The 18191-nt window shown below is 49.2% G+C and overlaps 1 protein-coding gene across 1 annotated transcript; it reads right to left on the reverse strand.

The window, feature by feature from the left end:
• Positions 1–2936: 2936 nt before the first annotated feature.
• Positions 2937–6594, reverse strand: DNAJC5 (DnaJ heat shock protein family (Hsp40) member C5; the record flags this gene model as incomplete). Its single annotated transcript, XM_079543269.1, has 4 exons — positions 2937–3040; positions 3639–3810; positions 3924–4137; positions 6488–6594. 4 exons carry the CDS (start codon positions 6592–6594, stop codon positions 2937–2939), a joined length of 597 nt encoding a protein of 198 aa, XP_079399395.1.
• Positions 6595–18191: the final 11597 nt, after the last annotated feature.

Consider the following 18191-nt stretch of genomic DNA (forward strand, 5'->3'; position numbering starts at 1 on the left):
GGTAGCTCCACCAGCCCACACCCCGAGCCACACCACATTTGTTCACCATTATTTCCAGCACAACTTTGTCTTCACTGGGATTAACTTTTGGCCATTTTGAAGTGCAACTCACGTTAGAGCCCAGGATGCTCTTATATCTTATCTACAGCAACACAACCAAGCAGGCATTCACCCATCCCTTATACAGTTCAGGAAGAAGTGCATTAATAACTTTAAACTCAGAGGGTAACGTGGGCAAACAAACCATTTCAAAAGAATCACTTACAAATGTGTTTCCTCCTCATTCCCCTGCGCAGCTCCCCTTGGAGCACCCAGCACATCATGCTGGCACTAACAGGACAGGCCTCACTTGCCGTTCACACACCACCCACAGAACAGCTGAAAGGAAGGCAGCAGCTCTTACAGAACTCCAACAGCCCCTTATCCTGGGTATCACCTTTTTCAAGCAGTGCAAAACACGGACAAAGGTGTCACCTCAGCCTCCACACGGCAGCTCTGCTGTCAGCAGTCCCACACAGCTGGTCTGTGCTGCACACCTGGATGGACACAGGGAGCATTACACACAGAAAGCAGGGTTAACTTCCTCCTGCTCTTCCTACCCACCCAACCTCACCAACACGCTCATTTACACGGCCTCAAAGCACTGCCAGCTCTGTTACCAACAACATGAAGTGACCCACGCAGCCTCTAAGGGCAATTTTAGCCAGCCAGCTCTGAGGGAGGAAGCCTGCAGATGGCTGTGCAGCTCAACATCGAGATGTGGCACCAGGCAAAGCCTACAAGGACAGCCAACGTGATGCTATTCAAGCTTTAAAACTGCTTTTCTTTTTAAGGGGTCAAACAAAAGCTTTAATTAAATAATGACCTCGAGCCAAATAATGCACTGCTGTCCTCAAGGCCACCCAAGAGAGAGATTCTGAGTTAGAAGCATCTTCCAGTAATCCACAGCATTTCAGGACAGAAGGACTACCAGCAAGGAAGGAATCACTAACAAGTGTGCTGCTTCAATCTAGTCAGTAAATTAGGAGTGTTTGGAATCTTTGGAACCTGACGTGGCACCAAAAGCATCCCTATCTGCAGCAGGCTGACAGGCAGGCAATAAATGTGCTGGTACCCAAGGCACACACCTCACAGTGCTCGTGTGCCTTCGTGTCACACTTGCTGTGCCCTACCATGTGCAGCTCATGCAGAGATGGAATGAAAATCTGTTCAGGATGGTTTTCTGGCAGCAGATCCCCCCCTCGATTCCTGGCTGTTTCCTACAGACTGACAGAGCTCTTTGCCCCCCTTCCCAAGTAACACCTGTATCTTGTAAAAGAGCAGCATGAAAGACCTCAAATGAAACCTGGGATGGAAGGCTGTGAAAAGCCTCTCCACAGAGACAGGTGACCAACAGGGGAGGGGAGATGGAGGTACAAAGGACAGGAGAGGCATTGTGATAGAAAACAGGTAGACGTGATCAAGGTAAGGAGAAGACAATTAACTGCTAATCATGCCATGTGTAAGCTTACGAGTTGCTGCTCCAGATCCCGACCCCGTATCATTCAAACCAAGGTTATTAATAACAAAATATGCCAGCAATTCAGCAGCTAAAATGCCTATTTAACAGTTAAATCCCAATGAACAGCTGTTTCAAAAGCAGTATTCAAACACGATTTGGCTTCAAAATAGCTCAGGAAACTTTTCAATCGTTTCCCCACCGTTGATTCTGAGGGAAAGAACAACACTGGTGTAAACAAGTCTAAAGGTAAGACAATGTGCAAATCATACAATAGCAACATAAAAAGTGTTTTGTTCTTAAAAAGCCATTTCAGTACGCCACAGAGATGCTCATGAGAAAATTAAAGGGCTAACATACTACAACAACTTTAAAGAACAACACAGGACACCCCACCTGTCTATCAGTATCTCAGATTGTTAGACAATAATTAAAAACACAGCAATTATTGACATTTATGCTGTCACCTGCTGCCTGTGTTCTATTCACCTGCTAGTGAAAACCAATTAACCAGTTCCACTTTAAGATTCTCACGCATTCAAAGAAGCTGCACTATTTGGTCTGTAGCATTTCAGGAAAAGGACTGAACTCAAACCAGAACAGCATTGTGCTTGAAGTCCCACTGTCACCACCACCAAACCCATTCACAGCTGCCTTTGTGACAAACCACGTTTTGTGGTCACACCATCACTGCAGATAACCCTCGTGCAGAAAGAGCTGCTGATCAGTTTAATGGTTCCAAGAAACTCTCCCTCCTTGTTTCTCAAGGTGCATTCATTGAAGCTGTAAACCAGCATTAAAAGAGAATTCTAGCTCTGCAGGACTGGCATTTTTTGGTTCTTGGCTTTGTAAACTTGCTTAGGTAGCAATGCAGAAATAGAAGAAGGAATAGGAGAATTGGCTTGTTGCACCCAAATACAAATCATGGACTTTCTTTTCAGGGTCTTTGACAGCTTGGCTGTATGAAAGTATGGTGGCTCCTGTGAAACTTGAAGTCTCATTTTAGGCCAGTACCACTGCTTAAAATGCAGAATGTCTCCATCACACATACTGGGACAACTCAATACATTACACCACAGACATTTAACAGAACTCCATACATGCTATTAAAAAAAAAAAAAAAGAAAAAAAAGAGAAGAAAACAACCAAAAAAAAAAAAAAAAAAAGGAAGAGAAAGGAAACATCAGACCGTAGCTAAACTGCTTTACATACTGCATGCTACAGCACTTCAGGTATCATGGAGATACGACACTGAAAGGTGACAAAAGGCTGAAGGGATTACAAAATACTTTCAGCAGGTTGGAAAGCTGCCTTCTAACTGTGGCAGAATTTTTCCCCCTCCCCATTCTCTACTTCTAATGTTCATGATTCTAGTGTTGAGTTGGCCATGTATTTTTTTTTTTTTTTTAATCCATTCTAATTACAGTGTTTCCTTAACTTAATTAAATCCATCAGTGTGGTAGCTAGGGTGAGAGTCAGCTGTGAGCTGGGTTGTCTCTGTGGCTGATGCTGGCTGTATCACAATAGGTGCGTCTGAGGCCTCTGAAAAGCAAAGACAAAAGGCTTAGTATGCCAAGGCAGAGGGAAAAAAAGCAGTGCTGTGTGCTTTGGTAAGCATAAGGTACCTCCCTCTGCAATGCTTTGATAACACCATTGTCAGGGGGTGAGCAACTGCACCCTGCATAAGCTTTGCTTATTCCCACTGTCCTTATTGCTTCTTTTCTTTTTCTCCCCTTTTTCTTTCTTATTAACCCATCCTTATCTCAACCTTGGGCTCTCCAATTCTCCCCCCCCCCCCATTCTGCTGTGGTGGGAGCAAGCAAATGGCTGCAAAGCATTTACCTGCAGCTGGGTTAAACAGCTGGGTTAAAACTAAGTGTGTAAAGGGCACAACACCCATTTCCCTGAAGCTGACCTCACCAGGTTCAGGGGAGTTTTCAGCAACTGAATTTCTGGTGCCAGTTACCCACACAACTGTTTCAACTCTTGTGCTACAGTGACTCCCCCGCAGGGACCTGTGCTGATCTGCCTACAGAACGGGCACTGCTCCTCACACAGCACACTGAGCCCTCAGTCAGGGACTGACACACTGAACACCAGAGGTTTACAGTCCTACAAACCTCGCGGCTGCACTGCTTACCCCTTTCATCTGACTGCAACTGTGCCTCCAAGTCCTCTGGAGAGACGTAGTATTCCTGCTCCTCGCCTTCAGGAGGTTTAGGTTTACACTTCCCACAGCAGCAATTACAGCAGCAACACAGACAGCAGCAGCAGTAGCAGCCTGTGATGAGCCCACAGAACACGAACAAGGCCTGCAGGAGACAGAAAGCAAATTCCACAAGTGAGAACAAGCAGTTTTCAAACGGAGCCCTTGAAGCATTTGAAATGCCAATCCAGAACCATTTCTCTTTGTGCTTCAATTTACCTTTGCCCACCAGCTAGACAGCACGAAGTACGTGTTCACATTTTCTTCTCCAAACTGCTCTGCTACATACAGACCCAGGGAGCCATATTTATCATAAATGTTTCTCTTTGTCGCATCGGTCAATATTGCATGTGCATTATTGATCTCTTTAAATTTTTCTGCTGCCTCTGGATTATCAGGGTTTTTATCAGGATGGTATTTCAGTGCGAGTTTCCTGCCAAAAGCAAAAAAGAGATTGTAGATTAGATGCTGGGATTTGGGTTCCTGGTTTCGTTTTGTTGGGTTTTTTTCAGTTCTGCTGCTTGTCACTGAAGGGAAATTTCCAAGTGCCAGCTGAGAATCTCTCTCCAAGGACAGTTTGTTCATTTCTCATTCACTTCCCTGTTGATTCCAAAATGCTACAGCACTGTCTAGCTTCACTCACAGTACTGACTTCAGAGTGTTGGCCAGGATCCTTGGAAATCCAGTGAAAAAAATTAGGATACTGAAGACAAGAAGAAAGCACTTTGCCCCTCAGCTCCAACGATTTCCACCAGCAAGTTTTGCTCCTGCTAAAGCAAAGGCCAAGCTAACTGAAAAGAAACACACCACAAGTCTCAGATACAGCATCAAAGAACAAAGAAAAGCTACAACTCATCTACAGTGTCTCAACACAAAAATAGAACAGAAGCACTTGTGGTTAATTCACCAGTTGCTTTGCAGGTACAAGGCACTTCAGTGCAAGGCTGGCTAGAACAGAACCAGCTTCAGGAAATCACAACGTACCTCCCCACATCATTCTAGATCTCTTTCAACTACATGACAGCAGTCTGCAGTCCCCAGAGATCATTGAATACAGCACAAAAACTCAGATTAAGCACTGATAAATTTGCAAATTCAGACGCAGCCCAAGCAATAGAAGAAATCACTTCTGGCCAGGCATCTCCTGACTGCACGATTGCAGTTTGAGTCATTTGTGCTTCGAAGGAGAAAAATGATTCAGAATGATAGTTCTAATAGTTGTGCACCACCAAAAATGGCAGGTGACCAGCAGGGATGTACCAGCAGAGCCCCGTGTCTGACAGCCACACCGAGAGCCTGCAGACATTTGCACACCACAGCTCCTCAGGAGGGAAATACTCAGATAAATGTACAGTAAGGATTTGTGCAAGCATAGCTTTGGGTGCACACAAACACCACAGCACTCAAACAGTAAAGTGAGCTGCACTTGAAACATTTGTAGGCTGTAAATTATGCTGCTTGGGAAGATAACATTATTCAGGGCTGCCAAAGGTGCCACTGGATCAGAGAAGACTGAGACAACCAGTTTTCATAATTAGAGGGAGGGTATGTCAACTTAAAGAGGACCTAGCTACTACCAGGTTGTGATAGAGAAATACTTTTCATGTCACATTTCCTGCGTACACACTGATCCCACAGGCCAGCAAAGGACATTCCAGATCAAATGGAACGAAAACAAGAAGTGGCCACTAAAAGAGCAGAAGAGGCAACAGGGTTAGATGAAGCTCCAGGTGTGAATGAGGCAGCTCCTGAATCCCCCTTGAATCCAGCTGTGCCCTTCTCCCCTAGGAGAAAGTCTTCTAGGTTTCCCCCCCCATGAGGTGAAAGTGTTTTTCAGTGCATTGTGCTAGAAGATGATTGCCCCAAATGTGCATTGGAGGACTTGGGGAAGACACAGATAATTCTGGAGCAATTTATTCATACGTTTCACTCAGTCATTGCTGGTGGCATAAAAAGTGGCTTTGAAAGGGAAAAGCTTTGGTAAACACTGACGATTAAAACAAAACTTCTGAAAGGAGCAACCTCAAGTGAAGATGACTGCTGACACCTAGTGTGATGGGAAACACACTGCCACTGCCCAGGTAGTCCCAGCATGGCTGCAGCTCCCTGCTACAGCAAAGAACAGATTGCATGCAGGCAGGTTTGGAGGGAAGGTAGGAAGGAGGTGAGGATGGTTTGCTGTTCATTTAATTAATGGGGAACCGTTCCGTGTGACTAAGAAAAAGGGTTAAGAAAAAATGTTCTTTTAAAAATAACTCCATGGACATTTTCAAGATGTCCACAGACATTTGGAACGTGGCTTTAGAAAAGGAATCACTGTTGATACCCAGTTTTCACTCTTATTTACATCTTTAATCTACACGTCGCCGTGCCAGAAGTCGAAATGATGGACAGAAGTGCAGGACTGCCCACCTGTGGTCTCTAAACCACACACAGAGCTGCACAACACAAAGGGAGAACTGAATTCTGGTGGCAGAGCTACAGCTTTGTTCAATTTTATCTGAAGTTTTCAGAGCCACGCGGCACAGTGGAGAATTTCACCTGTTAAATCCTTGCTGTCATCTGCCCCAGCTCTGACACACAGATGCTGACAGTGACAGTGACATGCAACTCCATGCAACTTCTGCTAAAGCAAACCACATGTTTCTCCTCCGTTTTCTCACGTGCTTTTCTCACACAGATTTTAAATAAACCAACTGGAGCCTATATATAAACACCTCATCTGTTGAGCACCTCAAGATATTGGTTTTATTGGGTGATACTTGGAAGACTGGAAACGTTACCTGTATGACTTTTTAATATCATCAGAAGTAGCATTCTTGTCCAGCCCCAGCACGTGGTACAGTGACTCTCCAGAGGTAGACAGCGAGCGTTGCCTCTGGTCTGCCATCTTGGACTAACCTGAACAGAGAAATGTCCCTGCCAAAAAAAGAAAGAAGAAAAAGATGAGATCAAGAAATGCTTAAACCAGAAAGAGCACAGGCCTTGAACAAATCAGCCCTGAAACTGGAGGCTCTGGGTAAGAAACTTACGTGAAAATTCATGTTTTAGGTCTTAATGGGCTTTGAAGAGAAAAGGCTTCTTAACACACGTGGAAGTATAAAATGTTGCCAAAAAAAAATCAGGGAATTCTCAGCAAAAGCAACAGTTCCCAGCACAGAGCACACAGCCCAATCACTGCTGTATGTACCCAGCTCCACTCTTTAAAAAAAAACAAACTCAAAATCAACAGCTGAGGTCCAGCTGTAAGGATCACACACACATCCCTGTTGCTATTGCACTGTCTTTCTCAGTCTCACTGTTATTCACTCCCAATAATACCTACACGAATAATGGACAACAGGCTGCTGTCAGGTGGAGCTGCCTTCTGCACCGCAGAGGTGAACTCAAAGTTCCAGCTCCTTAACCTGGGCTTTTATTTGCATTCTCCATTGCATGCATTCCATACATTAAAAGAAAAACCACAACCACCTCCAAAAACCCCCATCTTATCACTGAAACCAGGCACAGCAGAATCTGTTAGCCAAAACCCAGCAGACCTAGGCCAATGCTGCTCTGAGAGAGACAGAGAGAGAACACCTGGCTGCTTTGGGAGGAGGCAATCTCCCCTGTAACAACATCAAGTTGTGAACCAAACATTTAATATACATGCTAGATAAACCCTCCTGCTGGAACTTGGCTTAACCTCCTGCTCTACAATCAGACATGCAAGACCCTCGAGGTGTCCCGAGCCACAGGCAGGCATGGTTGTGTCCTCTAACATCCTTAGCAGCTTAGCATTTGCCATTCTTTAGCTGCAGAACTGCAGCAAGGATGAGCATTGGAGGGAAGACTATTGGCTATTTTTGGATTATGTCATTACAGTTAGCCCACACCAGATTATACAGACTTTGAAAAAGATATTTAAAGCACCAGACTTTTCTAATTTAACCCTTTATCTTATATAATAAAGCTAATAACTTCGGGTTTCAAAAGGCTAACCTCCAAGAGCTACCCTCAGACCTTGCTTGTTTCACTCCTCAGTTCTTTACATGCTCTCAGAGCACTGATACACTTCACAAAAATACCAGCTCTGCTTCTGCCAACACACAGCTATCATCCTTCTTGGACAGGGTGACCAAGGGGCACAGACAGGCAGCACACCTCCCTGCTCATCTCCGAGCATACCAGTAACTGCCCAGGTGTAGCAGCTTTAAATCACTTTAACACTGATACCTGCGGCCACTTTCTTTCACTGGAATGCACCTGCTGAACTTGTAAACTCTCATCTAATTTCCTTTAAGAAGTTATTGACAGCTCTGGTAAGTTTAATGAAATGCTATCTAATAAGGAAGCTGATTAATTAATAATGACGATAACAACACTGAAATATATGCAAAATCTGGAAGGTAAATAAAGTCTTTTTCTTTTAACAACACAGCATAAAGCTACTGAAAACAACCCACAGAAGAGGAGAGGAAACTTATTAAGAAATAGGGCACCCACGGGAGGCACAGCCCTCAGGGAGCAGCTTCTCACACCAGCAGCCTCCCTGCCCCCTCTACCTAAGCAGCCCCAGTGCTGAGGTCAAAGACTGCTGATCCTGACGTGGAGCTGGTAATCTACTAATCACAGTGCACAGCTGTCCTGCACTGCCTCTTGCACCCATGGCCAAAACCACCTCCCCTTCCTGACACCCATCCTGGGAATTCTCCCAGGCAGCTCCTGCCATACCCAGCAGCATCCAGCCCAGGGAAGCTTCTCCACCACCCCACCGCGGTGCTACCTAGAAGTCTGTCGCTCCATTTAGGCCTAATGAGCTTCCTTCCTAGTCAGCCCAACATGCCCTGGGTGCACAGATGCTGCAGATCACAGGTACAGTCCCTGTGTTCATTAATCAAACCTCCACCGTAAAACTGGGCCAATGGGTTTGGCAAAAACAAATTCAGCTCGATCCAGCTGTGTCTGTCAGTCTGCAGGCTGCCTGTCAAGAATGAAGGGAGACACAGGAGTAACATTTCCTACTGCTGCAGTTTTGAATCACTTCCATCTGAGAAGTTCAGGGTACCTGGGGGGTCAGTGCAATGGGATGCCTGCATTTTCAGTGCCAGAATGAAAAGGGCACAGGCAGAAGAACAGAAGACAAGGTGCTAACTGGAATTCATCTGGGAAACTTGTTATTTAAAGGAACAGAACGGTCTTATTACAATGAAGGTAACCTTTGGCTCTTCAAACATGGAACAAGATTAGAAATACAATAAAGCTGCAAGCTTTCTGCATTCAGAACACTCCATAAAACAGGATATTACCTGTCCCACAGCTTTCACAAGTGGCTCTCATTCACAGCACCGAAAGCTGCTCTGTGTTTTTAAGGAGGGCTGCATCCAGTAACAAACCATCTGCTGTATGCTCTAAGCAAGCAGGATTCCCTCAAGAGGTTTCTCTCAGAAGGCTCTGAAGAAAGGTAATCCCCCAGATTAAACAGCAGCTTTTAACCATCTGTGTACCAGCACAGCCTGCATCAGCCAACTGTAACAGGAAACACACCTGCTGGCAGCAGAGCCACAGCGGGGTCATCGGTGCCATCTCAACAGAGAGATTTAGGTTAGGCCTGATTGGTGATCTGAAAACTGCCCTTAACATCTGACAGACATCAGTGGTAAGCTGGGCCCTTTTTAACCAAGAAAAATAGCAAACTGCAACGACAGCAAAGAGAAATGGGAAGTTCCCTGCCATTCTAGGGAATTAATACTCACAGACCATCCAGTCCTGTGATATCACAGAGCATCCAGTGAGCGCCAGCACCAAGGATGACAGCAGGTCAGGCAGCCAAAGGCAGGACTAAAACTTTTAATTTTGGCTTCATGAGCAGAGAGAATTCTCTAAGAAACTTTGAGTGTTGTTTCCTCAGCATTACACTGCATGTAAATAAGTGGGTTTTATTTTTAAGCTATAAGAAATCCAAAACTACAACACTCACCTGGTACCTAGTTTGCCTATTCTAAGACAAGCGGTAGCTGCCTCCACACCCCTCTGGAACAGGATCTCCTACAAAAGACAGAACAAAAATAAATCACTTTTTCACTAACTCCTGCTGAGCACCTGTAGCAAAGTTGTCATCATCCCATCAGTTGAACTTAAAGCAGATCAGCACTGAGGCCATCAGGTTATGGGGGCTGTTACAGGCTCACAGCACGGTCAGCTGGCAGCAGGGAGCGCATCCTGAGCTCTGTGCACCGCCAGGATGCTCGCAATCACACACTGCCCTGTGACAGAAGTCCCAAATAAAGTCAAGATTATTTCTGTTGCCCAAAATGCTTTGTAGTAAATCTCCATGGTGGCACATAGTCAGACGTGATGGGCTGTCAGATGAAGGTACAAATACTTTAAGGTGCAGACCCAGGGGCTGCGTGTTCTATCTGTAGCTTCAGCCTCCGTTCCCGAGCCTCCTACTACACCAAAGACAAACACACAGCTAAAACGAGGCAGCTCTGAGCACAGAAACCATAACAACTGCTATCTGCTCCAGACTCCAGCCTTCTGCACCTTAGGCATTGGTGAAATAGCTGTACTTAAAACGAGAGAAGTGTGTTTTTTAAGTCTCGGTAATCTGTAATGTTGTTAGAGAGAGACTGCTAAAGGAGCTTAGCTGATGTGAGGGACTGCAAGCTGCAGCTGAAGAACCAAGTCTCACTTTAGCATACAAGGAATGGAACCGGAGGGAATCAACAGCACAAAGCAGCAGGCAGCCCTTCCACTGGTCGAGGCACAGCAGCACCAATTGCTGCAGGATGCGTGCAGGTAAGAGGAGAAATGATCTACGAACCATCGATTCCTTGTGTAATCCCTGCCTCTTACATGTGAGGATCAGAAGAAAAGAGGAAAGAAGGCTGACTTATCAGCTAACAGACAGGAAGGCCACCTGAACACAAACTGAGATCAGCAATGGATTGAAGGCACGGCAAGAAGGGTTGTCACACAAACGAAGGGACACGCTTGGGAAAGTTGCCTGTTCTTCCAAGTGTCTCATTGCCCCAGAACCAGCTCCTCTAACCTCATCTGTCCCACAAATTTGGATGTGAGTCAGACAGTCGCTGCTCCTTACAGCAGTGAGCCATCACTCAGACCTGAACGCCTGCCTCTGTCTGCTCCCACCTCTCCCAGAGCTGCTATTATCCAACAATCTCAGGACAGAACTGCCAGCCCCCAACCCCACACCTTATGCACGCTTACAGGTAATCAAAGAATAACATCTAAAGCCGCTCACCACGCCATACTACAGCCAGCTGCAGATGGCCCCTTCGGGCAGCAAGCCCCACCTCCCCACTGCCTCCGAGCCTGAGCAGAGACAGCATCCACCCTTAACAACCCTGGGGCTACACTGAAACTTGTAACAAACTTAAGGGCAGTGATACCAGTCTTGTTCCCCTAATTAGCTTAGCAGATTAAAATTCAGCCATGCAAGTCTGAGGGCCGACCTGTTACAAAAACCCGTGACCTTGTACTTACACAAGAGCGAGTTCCAAACACCCTCATGAATCGTTTCCACACCAAAGCATCAGATTCCCATCTTCCATCCCCCCTCCTCACCTACAGTCATTACTCCTTATTTGATTCTTTGTGCCTTCCCTACTTGGGGTTCCTTTAGCAAAACATTATTGTTTATGGCACTACAGTCGTTTATATGGCAGCGTGCAAGTGTCACAATCCACACATGGCTATATAGAAAACAACTGCATCTTACTCAGCTGTGTTAAAGTCTAAGGGAAACCAGCAGTTCTGCCTGCCCACCTTCTCATCACCCTTGCTTCTCTATTAAAAAACCTCTGCAGTGCTTTGAATCACCGACTTCTCATCGCATGTGAGTGCACCGGAACCCACAGGGCAAAGCACTGCTCGCTGCTGGGGGAGCCATGCCAAAGGCCCTGCTCTCCTACAAACAGCAGCACCTGATCTTCGTGGCCTTTTCCAGCCTTACTGACTGTGATCACACTGATCCGATGACTCTGCTGCTGTCGTTCGTGGGGGCAGATGGAGAGGCGCCGTGGGAGCAGGTGAGCACGGCGTGAGCAGGGACCAACGTTATCCCACAACCGCTCCAACCAAACACACCAACCTTCCTATTAAAAAGTGGCAAATAAAAACACAAACAAAGCAGAAACAGACAGCAGAACGTATACAGCTGAGCTCCCAGATCCAACCATCCCCAGCCATGGCACTCGCAAGAGCAGCTGGAGTGCCTCTGCACGGCACCAGGAACCAATGCAAGCACTCTCTGAAGTTGGATCCCATTTTTTCCTCCTTTGCAGGTAACTACACCATCTCCCTTCCCAATCTAGACAGAAAGAAAGCAGCTTAATTTCTCTCCATGCACTTTTATCTCATGCATCCAACGGGGCCTTCCCTGCCCAAGGAGAGGAGTGCCTGTCACACATACCCCCAAGCTGTGAGCGCTTCCATCCCAAAGGCTTTGCCTTTAGCCAAGTGGAAAGGTCAAGCACCTCCTCCTGCCAGCTGCACTTTGCCTCTTCTGCTGGTGCACGGGGAGGAGATGCCATCATTTCCCCATTTCACTTCTCAAAGAAACTGCCAAGAGAAATGGATGTGCTCATGTCACCCTGTGACAAGCAGAAAGCACAGGCCTTCTTTATTAGACCAATGAAACAAAGGCAAAGAAGCACCGTGGCTGTGCCATCTTCCAGAGTTAGACATGAAAACCTTAAGGCCCCTTCCAACTGAAGGCAGTTGGTGATTCTATCACCATAAAGGAGGTTAAGGAAAGATTTTTGTTATGAAACCTGAACTGCCCAGCGCTGCCTCCACAACCCAAACTTCTACATAATGCCATGGCTGCAAAACACAGCGCCATTCCTTCCCTGGAGACACCTGGTTGGTGCTGTGGGGGCACCTCATAATGCAGACCTGTGTCAGTCTGTGCTCAGCTCACTGCCTCTGCTGGGTTCATCTGGCTCCAAAACGAAGCCCAGCGGTTGGCCAAGAGGCCTTCATCTGAATGGACACTTTCTCATGGGGGATAAACTCGTTGGTATTTTCTAATTATTATTTCATCAACAAAAAGATTTATTTTACACTACCTCCCTCCTACAGGCAGCGTGCTGATGGCTCCTGCTGTTATCTCACCCTGCAAACATCCCATCCTCAATCCATGAGATGAGCCACGTCCTCACAGCCCCACTCAGCCTAGCCTACATAAATAAAGACACGAGCCCATCATTTAGGAATAATAAGGAAACTGAGAGGTGCTTGTTCTGCCCATTCCCCCTACCTGGCTGTGACAACAGCAGCAAGGCTCATTCTGTGGCTTCATCCTGCACAGCCAGCATGCAAGGAAAAGCCCCTCCTACATAGAGCATAGATGCACCTACAGTGGTGCAAATGGGATTATAAACACAGCACCTAAACATGCATGCATGTTATAAACTTTTTTTTTTCCCCCACCTGAAGGAACAGAGCAAAGCCAGGAACCTGCCTGCTTTCTGTAGCTGATGCTTTAGCTCCGTGGTGCTGAGTGCTGTTCAAGCAGTGCTGTCCTCACAGTGCAGTGGTTAAGCTCTCCCAGTCCTTACAGGGTTACCATTAAACAGCAGTTTGTACACCCATACGTTACAGCAGCCTCATAACAGCAAGGAAGGAAGGAAGAGTGGAAATCACATCACTGGGAGATAATTCTTAACAGCAAGAGGCTTTGTGCAGAAGATGCCAACGGCACGAAGTCACGGGAAGAAGCGTGGTTGTAAGATAAGGGGCAGGAAATGGGGAAGAGGGATTTGCACCTACAGCACAGCTGGAGGAGACACCGGGTGCAGCATCCAAGGGGCTCTGTGCAGCTGCCATCCCATTGCATGGCCAGGAGCAGAATGGGGCTGCCCCCATCGCCGTCCTGTCCCACAAACCAAACCGTGTGCTTGGGTAGCTGCAGCCGTGCACCTCTGCTGATTCCATCTGTGTGGCTTTTGTAAGTTAGCAAACAGTGTGTGGAGCAATTTCTGAGCGCTGTGGGGACGAACTCAGGGCGTGCAGAAATCAGGAACTTTGGCAGGCTAGAAAGAAGACTGAGGGGGGTGGTTACCACAGAGAAGTGATATCTCCTATTGCCCAGGCTGAACGTTTCTGCACCTCGTGCCGCTCAGTGCTCAAATAGTGTCTGTCAAACTGAACGCATCTTTTCCCAGCAGTAACTTTGGGGCCTCCTAAAAGAACCCATGTGTTGCACTGAGCCCCCAGGACCAGCAGATCAACCTTCTACAGAAGAGATGCAGTTTGTCACCCGATTCTCTTCCATCACTCAGCCCCATAACGTGCTGCAGTCACACCTGGCCGAGCTGCAGCCTCCCCTGTCACAGACACAGTCAGGTCGGTGTCGAAAGGAAAGCAGCCCTGTAGCTCAGGAGGAGCAAACTGGGAGCAAACCTGGAGCAGCCAAGCCTTGCGTTGCGTGCCATGCTCTCAGACGGTGGCACAGAAACAATATGAGATCACAAAATATTTCTGAGCATAAACACAATTGCTGAAATATGACTGCCATCACAGTAACAGAAAGTCCTGTAAGAGGAGCAACGACAGATGGAAGGGAAAAGAGTATTTTCATTTGAAATACAGCCAAAAATTCAAAGACTCGGAAAGGGGAAAACAAACAGAGCTGTGCAGGTTTCTACTTTTTGTGCCCTCAGATTATCAGTGAGCTCTGGACCTGACTGGGGTTTTTATTGCTGCTCTGGACCTACTGCCTGCAGTTCTTCAGCGCAACACAGCAACAATTTGGGAGCAAAAAGACAGTGCTGCAGCATCTCTGCTTCCACTGAAATGCCATGGATGACACAAAGGAGGGAGGGAAGGAAACAAACTCCTTTTTGTTTGCAGAACGTCTCACCTCTCAGCACTGAGTTATCCCAGAGCAGACCCTGCAACGCCAGCACTGCCAGAAGTTGTCCTGAAGTCCTTTGGACACCACAGGAAAATTGCTCTTTCAGTCCACTCTGCAATCAATTTCTCTTCCAGTCCAAGCTGGGCAATCCCTCTCTTTCCTCCCTCCCAACGCGCACCGTACTTAAATTATTAGAAGCAATTCATTAGTGCAATTGAATTTGGCACCTATTCCTCAGCCACCTTATGCAGGACCTGACCCGTTTTCTACCAGAAGCCAAAAGCAAGGCCCAGCCCAAAACCAACAGCTGCCATAAAACTTCCCAATCCTTGTGCTGGAACTGCAGCTGGTGCGATGCTCCCACACACACGTGGCCAACAGGACCCACATGAGGACATCAGAACCACTGCACACCAGTGCACTGCATGCATGAACACATGGCCTTCTGATAACTGTACTGCAGAGTGGCTATTCAGCACACCCAGCAGCATCTCCCACATTAACACCTCCATAAAAGCAAACCCAGAGATAACACTGCCTGCTTTGCTGCTCAGGTCCGGCCCTCACCTCGCTTCCCAAGCAGGAAGCTCCACGGCATCGTGCTGCACCCAGCAATGAAGTCAGCAGCATTGTGTCAGCCAGCAGAGAGGTGTCGATGAGGGATGAGCACAAAGGCAGAGCGCTGCCTCATCCCTCCGCTGCTCCCGGTTCTATGGTGCATCCCCACAGCATCCTGACCGGAATCCTTAATTCCAACACCGCCCAAATAAAGGGAATTACGCTGCGTCCGCAGCTTTCTGACTGGAAAGGCTTTCTGGCAATACGTCATTCGTTAATGGCATCGTCACCAAGCAGTCACAAATTACATGTAAAACATCACAGGGAACGACGTAAGGAAGGGGAAGCACAGAGATCCCCCGAGCGATCCTCGATCGCTGCTCACCCGTAACACAAACACTCTGCATTCAGAATTCAGCTCTCCAGGCCCTCGGCTGTGTTCTGGGGGGTCTCTGCAGCCCCACACTCCAACACCGCCGCTTCCCCAGCAAAGCAACGCGTGCGCAGGCAGCGGGAGGATGGGATTTCCACCCCCCCGAGCACGAGGTTCCCACGGAAAGAGCCACGACGCCCGTAACGATGATGCTTTTTTTTTCCCCAGCCCCGCATAACGAAGGGATGCTTCACTAATCGCGGCGGCTCGCTGCCCCCCGGGACACCCCGGCCCATCACGGAGCGGCAGCACGGAGATGCACTGCCAACATCCCACCGGGCCCCGCCGCTGCCCGCCCGCCTCCCCCAGCCCCCATCCATCCCCGTTCCGTCACAGCCCCTTCAGGCCGCTTCCCCTCAGCCCCACGGCCTCCATTCATCCCCACGCAGCCCGGGGCTCTTCCCGCCCGCTCCCTCAGCCCCACGGCGGCCCTTCGAGGCTCCGTCCCCCCCCTCCCCCCCGGCCCCACAGCCTCTATTGAAGTCCCATCCTCCTCGGCCCCGCACGGCCCTTCAGGCCCCACCTCCCCGGGGCACAGCGTCCGTTTGGGCCTCAGCCCCGCGCCCGTACAGCTTACGCCTCAACCCCCCCCACCCCCACCTCGGGTCGGGCCCAGCGCTACGAAGCGAGGCCCGATCGGCCCGGCGCTCACCTGCGCCCCGCGGGAGGGCGGACGGGCGGGCAGCTGGGGCCGCGCAGCCCCGGGGGGGGGGGGCGGGGCAGGACACGGCCCGGCGGCTGCGGCTGGCGGCGCGGCGCCCACAGCGCTCCGCAGCACCGGGACCCGGCGACGCTGAGCACGGGCGGGCGGGCGGGCAGGGGAGGGGCCTGCGCGGCGCGCAGCATGTACGGCGCCTGCGCGCGCTGCCCCGCCCACTTGTCGCCGCGCGAGCACGCGGAGCCCCGCCTCTCCCTGCCGGGAGCGCGCGCGGACGCGGTGGAGCGCGCGGAGAATTAGCGCGGGATGGAGGGGGTGGAAGGCGGGGCTGCGCGCAGCGGGACGCGCCCTATTGCTGACCCGGGAGAGAAAAGTGGCCTCTACGGAGGGGGAGTGGCAAAAGACATCTTCCCTGACCGGGAATCGAACCCGGGCCGCGGCGGTGAGAGCGCCGAATCCTAACCACTAGACCACCAGGGAGGGCTGGTTGAAGCGTTTGTTACGCTCTCTCTAAGCCGAAGCGAGGAGCCCCGCCAGGTACTTTTTGTAACTAGCTGCTTCTCGGCTTTGCTGTTCATCTGCTCTGTACTGCCCCGTGGGACAGAACGACCCCGTTCCCTGCAGCCTCCAACCCTCTACTCGAAGCCTCTCCATCTCGTGCTCCTCTGCAAACCACCTTGTATTTAGGTGCGGGTGTTACCCAGCCCCTGCAAAGCAGCACGGTTTCCTTCTGATGCCTCAAGTGGCCTGAGAGACGCGCAACGAGCTTTCTCAAACCCTGTCCTACACCGTGCATGAACCACGGGGGCAGCGGGGCTCCCTCTGCTGCCCTTCTAAACCTAAGAGCGGCTCCCAGCCCAACTCACACAGCCGTCACTTCGCCTCCACGGTGACCGTTTCAATCGGAGCTTCCAAGCCGCTGATTGATTCCCTGCGGTCTCCAGCTGCGCACGTGAGCCAGCACCGCAGGCTGCTGCTTCTCCACCTTACATTCCCCCAGCTCCTGCTGTCACTACTCGGGAAGCCCGAGGCACGGGTAGAAAAGGGAGCAATGTGACATCACCCGGTGCAAATGTGGGCCTGCCACTTGAAAATCAGAGCATAAACACTTCTTAATGCATTGCTCCACAAGATGCAGGCAAGGCAGAGGGATGCTCCGTGCCTCATCCCCGCAGGAGGCCAGGACTTCCCTGCCAAGTTCACAGCGCACACCTAAAAACAGACCAGTAGCATTACAAGAAATAAAACACTCACCCCGTTTTCTCCCAAAGGAATGCTTTATTGACAAGATTCCTCAGAATTGATCTGTGCAGAGAAACAGTTCCAGACCCAATCTCCAGCAGCGCCCGTCTCACCGCTCCTCGCACAGAGGCCAGCCTTGGTCAAACAGGGCAGGCTGGGACACTCCACTCCTACTGCCAGCACATCTGCTGCTACTCACACTCAGGGTCCCCATCAGGAGGGGAGCAGGGGTGGGGAACGTGGGGATTAATCAGCAGAAAAGTGTCAAAACTTGCTTCTCTAAGGAAGGGCCAGGCAGCCCAGTCCCTTCGGGGTGATAAACCACTAAAGCTACCAGATATGTACATAGGCAAGCCTAAAGACCTGAATAAGTCCCACTTGGCCTCTAAGGCACAGAATTGCTCACTCTATATGGAGGTACATTGCCTAGAATAAGCTCAGGCCTCTGTAAGACAACTCACAACTTATCAGCTCCCAAGCTATGAAGCTGGGCATCAAAAGAGCAAACCATCTGCTCTGGGAACCAGTGAGCTCTGTGACTTTCTGCTGGTTTTGTAAACCAAGGTTGCAGCTGGGGCTTTCAGCTGAAAAACCCACACAGTCACAGTCAGATGTACCAGACAGAGAGGCCCACAGAGAGCAGAGTCCTTCCAGTACAGCATAGTACTGCTAGCAACAGCTTTGTCCTTTTTAAACCTGGCCCTGTTGCTAGCAGCCTTCAGACTTCTTTTC

This window comes from Tetrao urogallus (genome assembly GCF_951394365.1).
Source record: "Tetrao urogallus genome assembly, chromosome: 16".
Classification (NCBI taxonomy): Eukaryota; Metazoa; Chordata; class Aves; order Galliformes; family Phasianidae; genus Tetrao; species Tetrao urogallus.